This window comes from Macadamia integrifolia, unplaced genomic scaffold (genome assembly GCF_013358625.1).
Source record: "Macadamia integrifolia cultivar HAES 741 unplaced genomic scaffold, SCU_Mint_v3 scaffold_19A, whole genome shotgun sequence".
Classification (NCBI taxonomy): Eukaryota; Viridiplantae; Streptophyta; class Magnoliopsida; order Proteales; family Proteaceae; genus Macadamia; species Macadamia integrifolia.
Genome location: NW_024870640.1, coordinates 198,394 through 218,273, shown reverse-complemented (window position 1 = coordinate 218,273; position 19,880 = coordinate 198,394). Strand labels below are relative to the sequence as shown.

Here is a 19,880-nt window from a genome sequence, read left to right as displayed (position 1 = left end):
CTTTGTAGAGGAGGTTGTTTTCAAGTTTTGAATATGTATCAAATATATTACAGATAGTGCAACTTATCCATTCTGTCGCAGACTCGCCCACTTTTTTTTTTTGACTTGCAACATTTTATGTGGGAGGCATATGATAGGGTTGGGTGGAATTTTCTCACAACAGCTCTATTGAAATTGGGACTATATGAGGAGTGGGTTCATTTGATGATACAATGTGGTAGCATAATCTTCTTTTTCTTCCTTACCAATGGCATTTAAAAAGTCATCTCACCACTTCCAAAAGCTTACGGCAAATTTGTTTACTTTCTCCTAGATTATTCATTATTCGTATTGAGTTCTTACATCATTGATATTAGTGGCAGCTTCCAACAATGGTCTACAAAGTGTCAAAATTAGAAAGAAAAGCCTAGAAGCTACACACTCCTTTGCAAATGACGACATGCTTTTCCTCTAGCCTAACCATAGTTCACTCTGGTAGCTAAAAGATTATTTTGAGTGTCTATTGTGGGGCATCAGGCCAAACTATCAATCTCCATAAGTCTTCAACTTCATTCATCCCAAATATTATAGGTAGGCTGCGTAGAATCTTTGTAAGTATTGTAGGGGTGAAAAATCTCATCACTCAAGGGAAAATATATGGGTATCACCACTGAAGTATGATATTAGACGCATATTGTTTTGCTACCCATTATTGGTTTGACGTATAAGATGTCAATATATATATATATATATAATTAAACTGGCAACTTATAGATCTCTCTCCTAAAAGTATATATTAGTCTTTTTTTATAAAAAAATATATATATTAATATATTTTATCAAAGCAACACAATTGTAATTCAAAGAATAATCTCCTTACAGAAAGTTGAATAGTGTCTTAATGATAAGTTAAAAACTTATACAGGGACTCAGCTGTGAGTAGTGAGATGTGAGGCTTAAACATCAAAATATTGAGTTTGATCAAGAGGCCTATATCATCTTCTACTTTTAGTACTATGTTAATTGGTATGAGCTAATGGATCATCAATCTCCTTGGTCCACTCTACTTATGGTTAAATATGAAAGATGGTTGTGTCCTACTTTATGGCTACATGGGACCAAGTCTCTAAAAGAGATAAGATTCCTAGTTTTTGATTACTTTTCTAAACTTTACAAACCATTGTTCTTGAACTATTTGTAATCTTGTTTTGCATCTTAATAATGCTTAAGACAGATCGATAAAGAGGATGTACTCAATGATGAGGAAATTAATAACAGCCACCTTCTCATATTAATACAGTCACCTTTTCAGCACTGATCCATAGACTTGCATTAAACTTTATTAATTAAACCTTTTAGGAGATGGTTGGACCGTTAATGTAAAAATTAGCCTAAAAAGTTTTTTAAGTCTAGACCTTATGTGACTGTAGCACAACATTTTATGCTAATCAGCTTATTCAATTATATTATGGAGAAAAGAACAGTATTTGTCGCGTGGCTCCTACTTCCAGACACAGTAACACATGAAATTACTGCTCTGTCCTTCATGAAATAAAAACCCTTCTCCTATGTAGGCTCTCATTGGCACCTGTGCTGGTACAAAGGCCACGTGACCAGGTCTCTTGCATTTATATTATATGACATTCTTCCCAAACTATAAGCTCTTAAGTTGAAATCACAAGCTTAGAACTTGTCATGAAGTATAATGCTTCAATAGGAACAGTGCAACTGCGACAAAAAGGTAGAGGTTTCAGATGATAATATATTAAATCATGTATTATGGCATAAAGAACAAGTCTATATGACTTGGTTATATCGCAATTCTGGCCATCAGACATCTAGAGAATGGTTTGAAATCTAGATTGATCATTTGTCAAATTCGATGCTAATTCAAGTATTTACCTCTCATTTATTTCAAACATGACATACAAATTCATGAGCATATTAAGATACCAAAAACCTACATCAATCTAACCTATTTCGTCTAGCCAGCTGATACTGAACTAAAACTACCATGGTACCATCACACTTTCTTAAGAACAAACTTCTGAACAGAATACATAAGTGAACATCGTAGAGAAGTTTAAAACAATCATGGCCAACAACTATCCTAAGACTTGGGAATAAGCTTCAGCAACCAAACATAATCAGTTCATGCTTCTACTGGTTGGTTTCCTAAGAGCAGACCTGCTTTGATTGACCCCTTGAAGAAGGCCCTTGGCTTTTGTCTCAACCTCACTTCCTGCTGCACCATCCATACAAATTAACCAATCACAAGAAAATTCACCTTACCCCATTTAAGCCAAACGAGACTTACGTACATGGCAACCATTCATGTAAAACTCTCCACAAAAGAAAAAATTCTAAACTCAATGTAACTAATTAATTTCCATAAAAATTTCCACCATCTAGAGTTAGAGTTAGCCAAAGAATAAAATGAGGAAGGGGATGAAATGTTAGATAAAAGAGACATAATCTAATAATTTTCTAACATAAAGTCTCTAACCTTATAAATAAGGGTGTCAAAAAGAGAGTAAACGCAAATCTTGTAGACCAAATATCAAGAGTCCTCCCAAAAACTAGTATTAACACCATCACCGATACGAGTTCAAACCATCTTTCTAAGGAGCAGTAGAATATTAACAATGTTGTTCCATGTCCAAGATCCTATTTAAAAAGAAACAGAAATATCCATTAACGATTTGAATTGACTCGCAACATAGAAGGCCATAAACTTTGGTCATCGACCAACAATTTCCACCCAAGTTTAATTAACAAACGTTATTATGGGCATAGGACAATCTTTTTAGGAGAATAAACTTTTCTCCAATAAATAAAAGTAGCCATTTCTTTTCTCGCTTCTCCTCCACCCCAAAAGTTGGAATAATTGAATCTAATTTACAACAAATTCTTTTCGAGAAAGAAAAATAAGACATCCAAAAAGTTGGGATAGGAGATAACACAGACTGTATGAGAATAGTACAACCAACATATGTTAACAAACGAGTTTTCCGCACAATTGAACAATCCACACCAGAAAATCAATCGACTTAGACCTAGGATGCAAAAGTTTAGTTCCTAAATACACATTGTTCTTATCATCCCTAAAACACATTTTTACTAAAAAAAAAACAAATTTTTATAAAATTTAATATATTGAACCAAAAATTCAAAAATAAATGAAAATAATCTTAATTAATTCTATAATTTTTTTAATCTTTGTTTTACCACCTAAACAAATCCAATTAAGTGAAACTTAACATATGAATGAGAAAACCTTTGAATCTATAAAATTTGAGACCCCATCAAACTTGTTGAATGTTATAAATAGGTGAGCCGAATAGCTAGTTCATAAAATTTGTCAAAAAAAAAAAAATATATCCTTGAAATAGAGTCAAAATCGAAGAAAATTGATATGATTGAATTAAAGAATGTATAATTTATAGACTCTGCACCAAAGATTCCAACGATTAAGTCTTTTTCTCAACATACCTTTCTTTTATAGGGATACAATTCGCGATTCAAAATTTTAAGAGGCTTATTTTCTTTCGAAAAGTAAATTTCAAATTGAGGCAAAAAATGACAAATATGAAAATAGGGGCTTCAGATTGTAAAATTTGTGAAAAATGTCGATTTAGATGAACAGTAATTTTAAGTCATTATCACCCTTCCACATCAGAAAAGGAGGTGAGAGAGTAATCATCCACCTCACGCAATAGGAGAGGGCCTTTCTTTCCTTTACTACAGTGCAAGTGGGGAATACACGCATGTGTCCAAAGGAAGCTGTCATGACTAATTAGCTTTTTGGAGGTATGTCCCTTTGCCTTTGCTCTATTCCCACGCACGCAGACACTGATGATAGAAGAACCCAACCTCCCTTTGCTTCAACTTTTTCTCATTTGATGACAAATCTGTCTCTCTCTCTCTCTCTCTCTCTCTCTCTCCTTCTCTGCAAATTCCTATTCTGCACCCTCTTTTCAAACACCTACGTCTCAGGGATTTTAGCTTTTGGGTTTTGCTTGTGGGTATCCATTGGTTGGTTCTCATGGACTGTTGAGTTTTCTATTCTTTCAAGCGCAAAAGTAGGTGAAAGAAACATTCAGATTGTGAGACTGGACAAAAAAATGCATCTATCAAACACTTTTCTCCCCTGAACCATATGTGAGTTGGGAGGAGGATCAAACTCATCAAAGCCCTGTTTGATGGTGAATATTTTTTAATTTATTTTTTACAAACTCTTTTGAAGACTGAAGATCGAAGGTTTCTGTGTCGTTTGTGGTGGGTGTGGGTGGTGGTGGTGGTGGGTGTGGGTGGGAGGCCTTATTCTTCATTCCACCATTTCTCTTTCTTTTTTCTTAAAGAGAGAGAGGCAGATAGAATAGACCCATTGGAATAACTGATGTGAATTGATGGTTGGACCCATCGGCATAAGTGGGCACGGCATCTCACGATGCTCCGTGCGCGCACCTATGAGGGTATGAGTCGTATGACCGAGAGAGAGGGAGAGGGAGAGAGAGAGTTTGTGGGAGTGAGAATCTGTGCTCACCATGTGTTTGTTCAACGGTCTCAAAGAGAGAAAGAAGGGACCCACGAAGCACCAATGCCTTTTTGGAGAGCAAACAGCGACAAGGAGTCTCAGCTACTTAAATAATTAAAAGGTGATGAAGTCTACTCCACTGGAATTTTTTATTTGGTTTGGTGGCGTTGAGTGGATTGAGTTTGATTTGTTAATTTCCTCTTATATTTATGATCGCCGGCGATGCGAACGCCGGTTAGTGCCGCTAGGCAATGCTTAACATCCGAGGCCGCGTGCGCGCTCGACGAGGCCGTTGGCGTCGCTCGCCGCCGCGGCCATGCTCAAACCACCTCTTTACATGCCGTCTCGGCTTTCCTCGCGCTGCCCTCCTCGTCGCTGCGCGAGGCATGCACGCGTGCTCGCAGTTCCTCTTATTCTCCTCGCCTTCAGTTTAAAGCTCTCGAGCTCTACTTCGGTGTTGCACTCGATCGTCTCCCTTCGTCTCAGGCCCTTGATGAGCCTCCCATATCCAACTCTCTCATGGCTGCCATCAGACGCTCTCAAGCGAATCAAAGGCGGCACCCCGAAAGCTTCCACTTCCATCAGCAACAGCAGCAGCAACACACTTCGCTTTCGTGTGTCAAAGTTGAGCTTCGGCAGTTGACATTGTCAATTCTCGATGACCCTGTTGTTAGTAAGGTGTTTGCGGAAGCGGGCTTTCTTAGCTGCGATATCAAGTTAGCGATTGTTCGCCCACCACTGCCGCTCATTCGTCATCCTCGTCGGTGCCCCCCAATCTTCTTATGCAATTTAACTGGTGGAGATTCTGAGCCTGGTCGACGGAGTTTCAGTTTTCCGTTCCCGGGTTTCGCTGGGTTTTCTGGGCATTCGGGAGTAGATGATAATTGCACGAGGATAGGTGAGATTCTTGCGAAGAAGACTGGGAGAAATCCATTGCTTGTGGGTGTTTTCGCTCACGATACGGTTCGGAGTTTCGCAGAATGTGTACAGAGAGGAAAAGCAGGTGTTTTGCCTGCTGAATTACCTAGATTGAGCTTCATTTGTATTGAGAAGGAGCTTTCAGAGTTATTTTCTGCCATTGGGAGTGAGGATTCTCTGGGTTTGAGGTTTGAGGACTTGGCTCATTCAGTAGAGAGTTGTTCTGGGTCGGGCGTGGTTGTTAACATTGGAGACTTGGAAAGATTCATTACTGACGGCTCGATTGATGCCGTGAATTACGTAGTTTCCCAATTGACAAAGCTGCTGGAGCTTCACCATGGGCACTTGTGGTTGATCGCGGAAGCAGCAAGTTATGAGATATATCTGAAGTTCCTAAGAAGGTTCCCTTCTATAGAGAAAGATTGGGATTTGCAACTCCTGCCAATCACCTCTCTCAAACCTTCCATCGGTTCCATGGGAGGACTCTACTCTAGACCCAACAGGTGGGTGGCTTATGTCGTTTTCTCCTTGTCTTGGCCTTTCTTTCTTGATAGCCTCAACAAAGCTATTGTATTTACAGCATACAGTTCGAGTTTTCAGTTACATCTCATGTATGTACGCGTTTAAAATTTTTAGTTTACTTATTCAGACTTTAGAGATTTCATATTTTATAATGGAGAGGGGGGCTATTTTGGCATCCAGTTTGAACTTATTTGCTAGTACTGAGTCTACTGACTAGTTTGTGGTTTGCCCTTATCTGTACCTGTCATCTTAATGTTGTGATTGTGTCAGGATTATGTCAGAATACTCCTCACCTTACGCCATTGGTTTTCTGGAATGGTACCATCTTATGTCGTCCTCAGTTTTACACTTTGCTGAGAAAGACCTTTTCTTGGAATTGAAATCTTAGGATCCCACCTTGTAGGTCACAAATAGATATTTTGTTATATCTGTTCTTTTGATGCACATGTATAGGGGTAAATAACATTTGTTCCAATCTGGAGATGTCAGATGCAAAAACCATAAATTTACAATGTTTGTTCAATTATTTATTCATGTATCTGTTTCTTGTCATAGTTTTGCAAGTTTAACTCACTGGATAGGTTTGTCGCTGGAATAGTATCTCCCTTTCTTGTCTTCCTATATGATAGCAGGCAAGTTCTGGAATTTTGGTTTTGGTGGTAATGGTAAGCTTAAAATATTACACACACATTTGGTAAACCTTAATTATACCATAAAGTATTAGGTAAACATGGAATTCTAAGTTTGACTTTAGACACTCATGATCATCATTAGTAAATTTGTATTTTTTACACCTTGATTGCGTTATTCACATACTTTATATATTTTATTCTGTATTTTTTCCATGTTTATCATTTAGTTCCTGTTGTTATATCTAACTTCTATTAATGATGTCTACTATGAAATATAAATATATTGATATTATATGTATGCCAATTTTTCGTCAAAAATCAGATTATTACCAGAGCATTTCCTACTTGTGTTTCTGACCCTAATTTACTAAGTATGCTCTGATTCGAATTTATAGAAGTCTCCATTTGTGTGTATGTGTACGAATAGCTATACTATATCTGGTTTAATGTTTGAAATATTTATACTTTTTAAAAATTCTTTTGCACTTTAATTATTGTATTTGTATGTGGGGAGGTGGAGGAATAACAGGCTGCTTATAACTGCCATGTGGCTTGGATTTTTCCCTCTACCTTAGCCTAATATAGTTTGTCTGCGTCCCAAATAAAGTATATAGAAAGAAAATGTTGAAAAGTTAAGAAATGGACGAGATGGTTAACTAGAAAATCCAAAATATGGTGAGCCATATGTTTTAGTTGTAAAACCAAATTTAACTTGTGGCCAATCCATGGAGCTCCCTATTGATCGAATGGTTCATGGCTCAGATGAGCCCAAATCATCCTGTGGTTTCAAAATTTGGCTCTTGCTGGACTAGGCCCAGCAGAGTGGCAGTTACCCTACTTCTATCCTATATTTATTAGAAGTAATTAAAGGTATTATATTTTTATCTGAAGTTAATAAAAAGCATATGCATGTTTATATGTTGCACTTTTATGATTTTGTGACCCTCTAATTGCTGATTTACTTTAGTTAATGATTTTATTTTGTTGAGATATACAAGTTCAGTAGATCTATTATTAATTATAGGTCAGCTTCTGAATTTTTTTTTTTTTTGGTCAAATTACCTGGCTTCTCTCAATTTTTTTAATTTTGGTGGGGGTGGGGAGGGGGAGGGGGAGGGGGAGGGGGTAGGGGGTAAAAGAAGTTTGATGAAAGTCTACTTGTTTTTATTCTGATATACTTTACTGCTCAAAAGACCACTCTTCATCATTATGAGATTGAATAGAACTCAAAAGAGATATATATATATATATATTTTTTTTTTTGGGAGCTGGGAAGAGAGAAGAAATATCATTCAGTAAGATATAGACAGATATGGTGTCTAAAGTGAATAAGAGGGTTCACTTTGGGATTTGAGAACCTGAAAAAGGTACTCTTGGGGACATGGTATGGAGCTTACTAAGGAAGATTAGGTTTCATGGAATAGAGTGGTGGGGGCAGAATATGGTGGTTGGGACTAAGGAGGTGTATGTTATCATATGAGGTGAGTAAGGAGAACCGATAATGAAGCTACTTTGTGGAAGGGGTTGGGTTTAAGGTGGGTCTGGGAAAGTACTGTGGGTTTGTGAAGATGAGTGGTGTCGGATGGAGGACTTTATGTTACTTATTTGATAGTGTAGCTAATAATGACATGAAAAAGATTCTTGCACAAACCAACTGTTTGAGATACAAAATTTGATGATGTTCTGATGCCATTTGTTTAGAAAACTTCTTCAGAATAATGAATTTGAGGGGAGCCTCAAAACCTTCTCATATTGTTCGATGGAGACTTCTATTCATTGGACAAAGGTAACCTGGTGTTGAGTAAGGAATATTTAACATGTCTGCTATGCAGATCTGTAATACATATGTTGGGTAGGAGATAGGATACACTGATCTATTGCGACATAATTGTGATTCTGTCTGGTATGGCAACTTGGGAATTTGATCTGCTTCATGTTAATTTACCGTCTTCTCTGACATCTAGATCCATGTGTTTCACTTACTTTGGAGTATTGTGTTATTGGATCTCACAGTTCATGCTTATGATATACTTGCAGCTTGGATTCGTTTGTTCCATTTGGTGGGTTTTTTCCTACACCATCTCATCTGAAGGGACCATTAAGCAGCACATATCAATCTGTACCTCGGCTGCATACAGCTGAACTGAACATAAATGAGGGACTGGATATTGCAAAGGTGTGTATCCTTGTTGAAGTTATCTCTGAGTTCCTATGATTAGTTCTGCTTTGTCTGAAACGAAGAGGAAATATCTTAGTGTGTACATAGTGTTATAATCGTATAAGTGATGTAAAGGCAACCTCTTTTCTTTCTTTCTTTTCTTCTTCTTCTTCTTCTTCTTCTTTATTTTTTTTTGGGGGGGGGGGGGTGGTGTAATACTCAGGATCATTTTCCTTTTTGCTTATTTTCTTCCTCCCCGCTCAGAGACTGATTGAGATTTTTCACCTTTTCCTTTTCTTTTCTTTTTTTCTTTTTTCTTTTTTGGTTGGGGGGTGGGGTTCGGTAGTTTTACTTGATGCCTTGATGAGAACCAAAATATGCATGTAATGATGACAGTCAATAGCCTGTCTGTTTTACTGCCGGTTGGCAGATCTGGCAGGGATTTTGAGATCACCATGAAGAGAAAATTGTTTCAGTTCAATACTGATCTGGATCTTTCTCGATCATTTTGATTGTTCTTGTCTGGCACTGATTGGGATCAGGCAATACGGACAATCTGATACTGATACTTAAAACCATGCCTTCATTTTTTCTTGTTGAGAACAAGAGTCTTTTTTCTGGGTCCTGTGGATTTGAAGGGCATTATTACCTAGTTTTATGCAGTATACCTTATAGTTTGTCAATTGTTCTCTTTCTGTGACTGCATGGAATAGCTTGTCAGAAAAAAAAAAAAATGTAAAAAACTTGTTCCACCATTTCAGTGCAGGCCGGAGATGATGGGTTGATATTGAATTCCAAAATCTTGGGGCTGCAGAGAAAATGGAATGATAGATGCTTGCATCTTCACCAGAGCTGTGGAAAGGCTGATGAGAATGCTTATCAAGCTGGATCTCAGAGTCTTCCAACTTTCGAGGGTTTTCCATTTGTTGTAGATGGTAAAGAAAAACTTGATGATCACAACGGCAACAGTAAAAATGCCTCCCTAAATGAAGGTGGATGTAAAGATGTTATTCCTCCCTTGTCTATGAACTTGGAAAGGGTTTCCACGCCTGAACTGAGCATGCCCATTTCAGTGGTTCCAAAATGCAAGAGTGAGAACTTCCTTTCCACACTACAGGTAACACCTTCAAAGAGTGAACACCTTGAGGCGGAGGATGTCTGTTCCCCCGAAGGCACTCCGTCGAGTTTAAACATGCCAGATGGTCATGCATCATCTTCTTCGGCAACTTCTGTGATGACAGATTTAGGGTTGGGATCACTTTATGCATGTACATCTAAGGAGCCAAAAAAACCAGCATGTCTATCTCTTAAAGAACTTCTGCAGGATTGTTCTGGTTGGTCTCCTACTGAGATTGATGTGGACAACAGCAGTATTTCAAACCCTCCTGCCCAGTCTCCCTCCTACCCTGGTCCTGATCTGAGCCGTGATTTTGATCCAACATATTTCAAGAACGTGTGGAGAGGTCTTATGGACAAGGTTGGCAGGCAAGATGAAGCTATACATGCCATTAGTCAAACTATAGTCCGCTGCAGAACAGAAGGTGAAAGACGTCGTGGGGCAAACCGGAAAGGAGATATATGGTTCAATTTCCTTGGACCTGATATAGTTGCAAAGAAGAAAACTGCCTTGGCCCTTGCAGACATAATATTTGGCAGTGAGGAAAACCTTATCTGTGTGGATCTAAGTTCCCACTGTAGCAGCCATCCAAACATGATCCTTGATCGTCATGAAATGAATAATTATGATGTGAAGTTCCGAGGGAAGACAGTTGTTGATTACATTGCTGGGGAGTTGAGCAAGAAACCCTTGTCAGTTGTCTTCATTGACAATGTAGAGAAGGTTGATATACTAGCCCAAAATAGCTTGTCCTCTGCTATTAGGACTGGTAAATTTTCAGACTCACATGGAAGAGAAATTGGCATAAACAATGTGATCTTTGTGACAGCCTCAAGAGTTACAAAGGGTATGAAAACCTTCTTTTCTGGTAAGGAACCCTTTAATTTCTCGGAGGAGAGAATTTTAGGAGCTCAATGCCGGCAAATGCAAATTTTTATTGGAGGTGCTCGTGATCATTCCTCCAAAAGCAATAGTTCAAATGTATTGGTGACTCCTAGGAAAGGCATCTCTGGCTTGTTTGTGAATAAGCGGAAACTGATTGATTCTGGTGACCCCACCATGCAGCAAGAAGCCTTGGAGACAGCCAAACGGGCCCACAGACCATTAACTATAAATCTAGATTTGAATCTGTCTTTTGAAGAGTTGGAGGCAAATGATACCGATAACAGAAACTATGACAGTGAAGCTGTATCTGAGAACTCAGAGGCTTGGTTGGAAGACTTTTTTGATCAAATGGATGAAACGATCATTTTCAAGCCTTTTGATTTTGATGCCCTTGCTGACAAAATATTGAAGGAGATCAACAAGAGCTTCTGCAAGACAATTGGGTGTAATGGTCTGCTGGAGGTTGATGCAGAAGTCATGGAACAGATACTTGCTGCTGCATGGTTATCGGACAGGCATGAAGCAATAGAGGACTGGGTGAACAATGTTCTCGGAAGGTGCTTTGCTGAGGCCCGCCAAAGGTATAGTTTCTTAGTTAGGTCTGTTTTGAAACTTGTTTCCTGTGAGGGGCTCTTAATGGAAGAGCAAGCAACTGGAATTCGCCTTCCTGCGCAAATTATCCTGAATTGATGTGTGTGTAGTTACAGATGTATAATAAGGTTACTTGTAGCATTTAATGTCTTGCTTTTCCTGTTAATCCCATGGTTTTATTGGGATTTTTCAGTTTATGTTTGTATATTGTATTTATCACTATTAGAGAATGTATGAATGCTTATAGTCCATGTCTCCCACAGCAGTTTTCATACTCCCTTCCCTGTGCTGTTTATTTCTCATATTCAGGTAGTTGAATCCAATTGATCCCTATTAAGCAAAACCTGTTCAGAGTTGCCAGAGGATTGGGGAATTGAAATCTGAGACTACACTTGCCTGGTGCAGTCTAAATCAGATTTTGCCATTCAGAATTGAGGTCCCCAACTGAGGTGCAATTGCAATCTCTGTCCACAGGCTACAGCATCATCTGGTTTTGTCATGTTGACTACTCATTTGGTCATTCTGATTGGGAAATAGATGGAATGACCTCAGTAGACCACATAACAAATTTTGGGGCCTATGACAACCGTACAGCTACCATTCATGGAATTTTGCCTTTTTTTAATAAACAAAATTCTCTAATTCCAGCAATCTCAAATACAAAATGACTCAAATATTAAAAAATGATATTTGAAAAGTTTTTTTTTTCTTGGGGAGGGAGTGTCCACGCTGCTGTGTAGGACTCTCCCATGCTCCACCAATGGCAGTGCGCAGGACGTGGTCAGGAAGGATACAGAAAATGAATAAAAAAGCCCTGTGAGAGGAGATGACCATAGGGGGATAAGAAGGATTTTAGATACAAACAGGTCCGAGGATGTACTGTTTTATGTCATGGCTATTAACAGAGTTTAGCAATAATAAAACAATTCAGACAAGTAATCAGAATAGGAAATTAATGGTGAGATTTGGATCTGGTTTAAGGAAAAAAACAATGTTTCAGATCAAAGAAACAGAATATACCAGAAACAGAAAGATAATAGATTCATAAACATATGTCTAAAGTATTGCTGAGAACAAAACTATAGATTTAAGTTTTAAAGTCTGAAATCTAAGATAGATATTTCCAGAACAGGATACCATAAACATATCAAAAGTTGATTCAAATAAATGTACTAACCTGGTAGTAGAGAAACTAGAAAACAAAATAAGATTGGGAAATTTACCGTGCCATCCCCTGGAGAATGCCACAATGATAAGACCACTCCCTCTGTTTCACCAAATTATTCTCAGACCCCCTACCGTCAGTGACTGTTAAGGAATATACTATAGTTGCTGACATCAGCAACTATACATTTTTTTTACTACTAAAATGCCCTCATTAAATTTGAAGTACCAAAAATACCCTTACCATAAGTTGATATTTCTTTACCCAAATCGATAGGTTTTCAACCCCATTCCAAGACCTAATTTATCTCTCTCAAATCACCGTTGTTGGAACACCGGCAATTGTAGTATCGGTAGCCGTAGAGGCAGCGACATCAGCAACGGACGGATGGCGACCTTGCGGCAACTCAAAGGACCTCGCGGCGATCCACCAGACCTCGCGGCGAGTAAATCCGCTTTTCTTCTCTGAGGGTAGCAACCGGCACTTTGCAACTGGAGCTTGTTGTAATCGTTGGAGTTGCAGCTTTAGTTTCCGGACTGAAGTTCTCCTAGGTTGAACAGAGTATTGGGAAAAAAGTTCAAGAGAAAGTTTGTTTCTTTATTGGCTGGACAGGAAACAAGTAATATACAAAACTTAGTTGGTAAGAAAATTATAAAGGCAGGAACTCGGGTGGGACTGATCTTCCTATTAAGCTGTGGTTACTAGGAGTTGAATGACTCCTCCAAACTATGTCCAAAACAGATGGTCAGATGAGGAGATAATTCAGGGCTTCAAAAATAGAAAGTAATATCAGGAATTAGTAACTCACATAACCTGTTTATGCAGCCATCAGATGGGTATTAAATAGTCAAAAGATGGGCCAGTGATGATGGTTGGATTTGGAGTTAATGACATGAAAGTCTCTGTATAAAATCTCCAACAGAAACGGTGCCGCAAGTAGGGATGATGGCATAGTGACTTTACTTGATGTTGGCCTTATGAGATCACACTTCAAATTCATAAATAGAAATAATAACACTGTTGTAGTAGGTTTCGATCACTCCACAGGATACTGGTTGTATCGTAAAGAGAGTGACACCCTTCCCATAATGTGTTACGAGAGAGAGAGAGAGAGAGAGAGAGAGAGAGAGAGAGAGAGAGAGAGAGAGGCCATGTTCGAACTCTAAGATCACAAATCCCTATTCAAATAGGAGTTTTTAATGGTAAGGGTATAATGGTCATTTTAACTCCACATTTAACAGTCACTGACGATAGGGGGTTTGAGAATAATTTGGTAAAACAGAGAGAGTAATCTTATCATTGTGACATTCTCCAGGAAGTGGCATAGTGAATTTCCCAATAGGATTCTATAGTACCAACAGTGGAAAGGATTAGATCTAGACATAATAGGGTATCGCTAGTGAGGGAAAGAAAGAGAGAAGCGGAGGTCCATAGGGGTAAGGGAGGAGCTCACAGCCACACAAAACATTTCATCATTGGGTCCCACAAAATAAAATATGAAAAGTTCATCAATGCCTTTAGAATTTAACGGAATTATAAGAAGGCCCCCTAATTGGCTATAGATTATCTTATTACCACCTATAGACCTTACTTGGAAGTTGGACCCAAACTTGAGCCCAATGGCTTAAAGAATGGATTGGAGCTCTCAGGCTGTTTGTTCCCGAAGTCTATCATGTTTATCCCAGCTCACGGCCGTTTGTTGCTCCCCACATGTACTATCTCCGCCCATTTGGGGTGCCTCAGTGGGCGACGCTACAATAAAAATGGTAGAAAGAATTGCAGTATAATCAATTCTAGTCCTAGGCATGCTCATGCTTATTGCTGGGCTCTCAAAGGTTGCCAAATTTTGTGTCCTCGAAGCGGCAGCAACAACTATTGCAACATGTATATCACAAATGGAGAAACATAAAGAGGAAATGGGTAAGGAGACAGGATGCTGGTGGGATGAGAGGTGGGACAGGAGTTGTAGAGAGAGAGTGGGGAGTTGACCACAGACAAGGGCGACAGGCATAGGATTGATTCACTACATGGGTGAGAGAGCAATTGGTTAGGGAGCCATGGATTTACTTGGGAAAAGGGTAATTTGGGAATTTCCAATACTAGGGGAGAAGGGAAGATGGAACTTTGCTTTTATGGCGGGAATTGGAAAAGAAGTTCAAGGTAAGGGAGTTAAAGTAAATATAAGATATTAATTGCCCCGAAGGTAAAATTTGAAAAGCTGGACTCATCGCTACTCTCACCAGGTTCGAGGAGAGAGCGAGTCAGAGACACAAATCGGTTTTCCGACTTTGCGAAGATTCAATTTGACTTGCTTTGACCGGTTAAAGTGGTGTTCCGGTGGCCTAAAACATGTCGATGGTGGGACCGGGCTAGGGCACCTTCAGCGAGTTTGCACGTGTCAACAGAGAGTTGTTCCTACGTCCCAGCGCAAATTAGAGAAGTTCAAGAGATAGATAGACAAAAGGCCCGTCGCCTTCGCTTCGCTATTTTGCTCTAACCAGACTTACGATGGACCTAGGACTCCCGACACCTCACGAACAATGCTCGCGTGTATTTCTTACTCTCTCTTCAACTCAAATTCATCGAAGCGTTTTCTGATCTCCGTGACAATCGATCTGCTTCCTTTCTAACCTTTACTGTCAAAAGGGATCGATCAGAGACATCTGGGACATGGAAATGGCTTCCATTACTTCAAATCCTCGTACAGTTGAAGAGATCTTCAAGGATTACAGTGCTCGAAGGGCTGGGATAGTTCGAGCCTTAACCTACGGTACTCGTCTCTGCAATCTTTTCTAAACTTTGATTTTTTTTTTTTTTAAATTGTTATTGATCTTTGTTGTTTCCTTTCCTCTTAGATGTCGACGAGTTTTACGCACTCTGCGATCCAGGTACGTTCAATTTTAATTTCTTCGAAACTTTTTGTTCACCGATGTAAATTATTGAAGCGCTCATGGAAATTTCTGTTTTCTGCTTTGTGAAGTTAGGGTTTGATTGTGTTCTGCTACCATTTGCTTTCTTCTTTCTAAAGTCAGCTTAATTAGATTAAGAGGAAAGTTTAGGTTCGTTTGGTATGTTTCTTTTATTTATTTTTCCTAAATTGTTCAGAGAAGGAAAATTTATGTTTGTACGGACACCCGAATGAGAGTTGGGAAGTGACTCTTCCCGCCGAGGAAGTTCCGCCTGAGTTGCCCGAGCCAGCGTTAGGGATCAATTTCGCAAGAGATGGGATGAACCGCAAAGACTGGCTTTCTTTGGTTGCTGTGCACAGTGATTCTTGGTTGCTCTCCGTGGCTTTCTATTTTGGGGCCCGCTTGAATCGCAATGAAAGGTACAGGATTTTTATATATGTGTTCTTGCGCCATGATTGTGGTGGATTGTTACTGATGTTTATGTTGGTGTAGCTTGTTCTTTGATATTCACAAGTATGTCATGCTTTCTGAAAACATCTAACTTGGTTTTGTTGCATCAGTTTGCTTATTCTGTGAATTAGTTTACCATTTGAGGTGGCTTGATCTTAATTCCCAGTAATAGTTGACATGGTGAATTTAATTTTTGGAGCAACCTAAGAGGCATGATAAGTGGTAGAGCTATTTTTCTGAAATGGTGTTAAACCGATTTGTGTTTTAAGGACTGTAATTTTGTAGCTTTGGTGGTAAGTTAAATGGAATACCACCTCAGACTAGACGACTGTAGATGGGAATGAGTATGTATGATATCATGGTATCCTGCATATGCCATTTGGTGGTTTGACTTACTATTGGGTGTACAAGAAGAATTTCCAATGTTGTGTGAAGCCTTCTTGCAATAGCTAATAGTGCCTGTAAAAGATCCATTTTAATTAATTGTCCATGTCAAATTTAGATTTTCAAATCCTTTATATTTGAAAGGCCTACTGTGTTGTTTTGTTGATTGCTGTGACATAACTATAAAAGTGCTGTTCTAGGCTGTGCCAAACCTTTAACTCAGCACTTCTCTCTTTATTTTTTTTCCTTTACTGTATTTATAGCTTTGAATTGTATGTTATTCCTTCAGTCTGGTATTGAGGCCTTACAGTGAAGATCATTAGCATTATCTTTTCCTCCTGCATAATTTTGTCAAAGGTTATTAGGTTCAACCTCCTGTCACTGCTCTTCCTATGGTTCTGTTGGCATGTGGTACCTACATCCACCATTAATTTGGTTAATTTGAACGGTATTATCTTTCAGTTAATGAAATTATCTGTTTATTTACTGGTTGGATTCTTTAGGAGGTTTGCAAGAATTTATTATTATCACTTCTAAAGCCAATTAGGAAGGTTTCCTCTCTGCTTCTCTCTCCCTCTTCCACATTGACCATGGAACTAATTTTTATTTTTTAAATTCCATTTGGTTTGAAAGTGGAAATTATATAAATGGTTAAATGGCCCCCTTAATGAATATTATAACATATAAATTGAAGAATAGTTTGTGTGTTTGATCATGTATACCATATTACCATGTCAAGCAGATAAACTAGGGTTCAAAACATGAGCTAGTGGGTCGTACTTCTTAAGACTTAGGAACCTGGTTATGTTTGCTGAATGTTATGACTCATATCTCTCTCTCTCTCTCTCTCTCCCACAGACACACACACACACACACACACACACACACACACACTCTATTTTACTTATAGCCTAAACTTTCATAGCTTATTTTCCAGGAATCAGTAACTTCTAACAGTTCATTGAGAGCAGTAGCACGAACTAAAGCTAGGGCACAAATATCCTAACCCAATGCAAGATCACAAACAGTCTAAACAAATTACTGATTTTAAGTCTTAATGACAATGCATATATATGAACTCTGCTGTATATGTCACTAGGTTGGAACAACTCTCACAACACCCTACGGCATTCAACACATGTTAAAAATAACCCCTGCCCAATAGGTAATCAACCAGCCTGCTAAGTCAGTGCTACAGCAGGTCACAAGAATAGAAGTTAAACTCAGATTTAACAAGCAGAAGAGATAGGCAAACCTAGACGATAGAAGTGCACCAAAACATTATCAAATGGAGCTCTTGTAAAAGAGAATCAGTTCTCAGAATTTCAAATCAAACTGATGGCTGGCTCCTGACATTTCCCAAATTTTGAATTAGGGCACAATTGGATAGCTTTCTGATCGCTCTCAAACCAGAAGTCAAACGGCCTCCAAACTCCAATTGAGTGTAGGTCCTGGGGTGCTGGATTGATCCTCCAAAGATGACCCAAAACTGATGGATGAGGGCTGAGAGCTATGGAGTCGAAGTCGCAGCAGCTTCTTGGAGAAAATCAGAATTGCAGGTCCTGATTTGTTTTCTCAGATCAGCAACTATAACAGAAACTAGTTGGAAGGCTTTAATAAAGATATCAGGGAGTAATTAGCTTCCAAAACAGAGGTCTTGGTTGGGGTGAAAACAGAAGCCAGAACAGAGGAAATCAGGGAGATCAAGCGGTGAAGAGAAGAAGGGGGGAAAAGGGGAATAGTTGGGTCTCTCGCCCGAAACATCTCACCTCCAGCCCCTCACAGAACAATGGAATTGCATAAGCAAAACTGTAATCAACTTCATTCAAATCGTTGGGGACTGTATGTTTCCCTCGTCAATAAATAAGACTGATGTTGTTACAGAAATAGTATTGTAGGACTAAATTGAACACCCAATTAGACCCAAAACTGTAGGAACTTTTAAAACAAAGAACAACCAAAACTAACCCCAACCATATATCAGAAATTAACTTCAGCGACAACCCAGAAACAGTACCGAACCCACAGAACAGCAACACAGGGATTAAACAAACCAGTAGCAGTTTAGAACTAATCCAGAGGCTATTAAAGTGCTAACAGTCTTCAGAAATCAGAACAGATATTCAGCAGTACAACAGGTTATCGATCTCAAGAGGATAACAGCAGAGTCCATTCCAACAATGATTCTTAGGACTGAACCAGGAACAGATGGGAGTCCGTTCAGATTTAAGTTAACAGAATATTAAGAATAGCAGTCCAGAAAACACTATTCATACTAGCAGAACCAGAATGCAAAAAATAGAAACTTCATTTCACTAAAAGACGAAAATCTGAAGATTTCTGATTTCTCATTAATGGCTGAGCAGAATCAGCCAATGTTTGGGTCTATCCTCACTGGTATGGGGAGGAACCTTCGATCAAAAAACTGGACTAATAGGATACTCAGATCTGTTCATTCCAGCAGGGGCGGATGCTCTGTTTTGCAGAATTTTTTGGGCAACAGAGTGATAGATTACATATCTGGTTTTGCAGCCCTAATAAGTCTTGAAAGAGATATAAAAACTTAAGAGAATAATACTTGAAGTAGACCTCCTGGACTTCACGCCGCAAGGAGTCAATTGGATCAAACACCAAGGAGCCGTTTGATAACACTTCTATTCCTGGAGAGTGTTCTTTTACAGAAGTGTTCTTTTTCGATTCCATGCTGTGAAGACACTCTGGCGGAATAGAAACAACGTTTGGTAAAACTATTTCAGAAATGGCTTTAGAACAGGAAAAGAACAGAAACAGCGTTTGACAAACACTTCTATTCCTGGAGAGTACAATAATGAAAAATCACTTTTGAAAAAAGAAATCAATAATTACAAACATGCTATTATGGTCAAATTTAACTTAAATAAGGAAATAATTTGTTTATGAAATTATCTTTTAAAATACTATTACTTAAAGGAAATAATAAAATATAAACATAAAGAGTTTCCACAGTTATCTTAATAAGAAAACAAAAGTCTACTATTCAAGTTTATAGGAATTACAAAAAAAAAATCATAGCTGCAAATAGGTGTCTTGAAATTTTATTACATAAACAATCAAATCAGGGGGTAACCCTTATCTACTGCCATCTGATTTGCAATTTGTATCCTTAGCTCATTCATCTGTCTTCCTTGTACACGTTGATTGCCCTGATGAATTGTAGTAGAAGTACTCGCAATATCACCATCTTCTTGTTCTCCGTGAGCGTTGACTACCCTGACTCTCTCTTCATTAGGATCATAGTAGTCATCTTCCCCATATTGTTGAAAAAGTGCATCTGCTATTTGTTCAGATTTAATATAGTTATGAAGTCCACAACAAGCTATCACAATATAACTTTGGTAACTAAGTGAAGTCGGAGCCTTCTCATGAAATGTCTTTCTTAAGGTTACTTGAGCTTTATTTTTGCATTCATTAATGAATAATATTTCTGAGTTGCGTGCAAACATACTGAAGTGTAAGGGTGCTAAGATGCCTAGAGTGCGTCTAAATTTAATCTATTAAGCAAGTTTGATTATTATTCTCTTTCCAAGTTTTCCCCACTCTGTTTCTATTATTTCATTTTTGCTCTAATGAGAAAATCCTTATCTCACAAGAAGG

General features: G+C 38.5%; 2 protein-coding genes across 2 annotated transcripts in view; both read left to right on the top strand.

The window, feature by feature from the left end:
* Nucleotides 1-4,304: 4,304 nt before the first annotated feature.
* On the top strand, nt 4,305-11,588 carry LOC122071287 (protein SMAX1-LIKE 6-like). Its single transcript, XM_042635614.1, has 3 exons — nt 4,305-5,937; nt 8,626-8,764; nt 9,513-11,588. Exons 1-3 carry the CDS (start codon nt 4,739-4,741, stop codon nt 11,436-11,438), a joined length of 3,264 nt encoding a protein of 1,087 aa, XP_042491548.1. The 5' UTR covers nt 4,305-4,738; the 3' UTR covers nt 11,439-11,588.
* Nucleotides 11,589-14,976: 3,388 nt separating this feature from the next.
* Nucleotides 14,977-19,880, top strand: part of LOC122071277 (PHD finger protein ALFIN-LIKE 2-like) — an 18,624-nt gene continuing 13,720 nt past the window's right edge. The window contains exons 1-3 of the mRNA XM_042635604.1: nt 14,977-15,274; nt 15,360-15,392; nt 15,610-15,832. Coding sequence (XP_042491538.1) covers nt 15,175-15,274; nt 15,360-15,392; nt 15,610-15,832 — 356 coding nt within the window. The 5' untranslated portion in view covers nt 14,977-15,174. The remainder of the gene's footprint in view (nt 15,275-15,359; nt 15,393-15,609; nt 15,833-19,880) is intronic.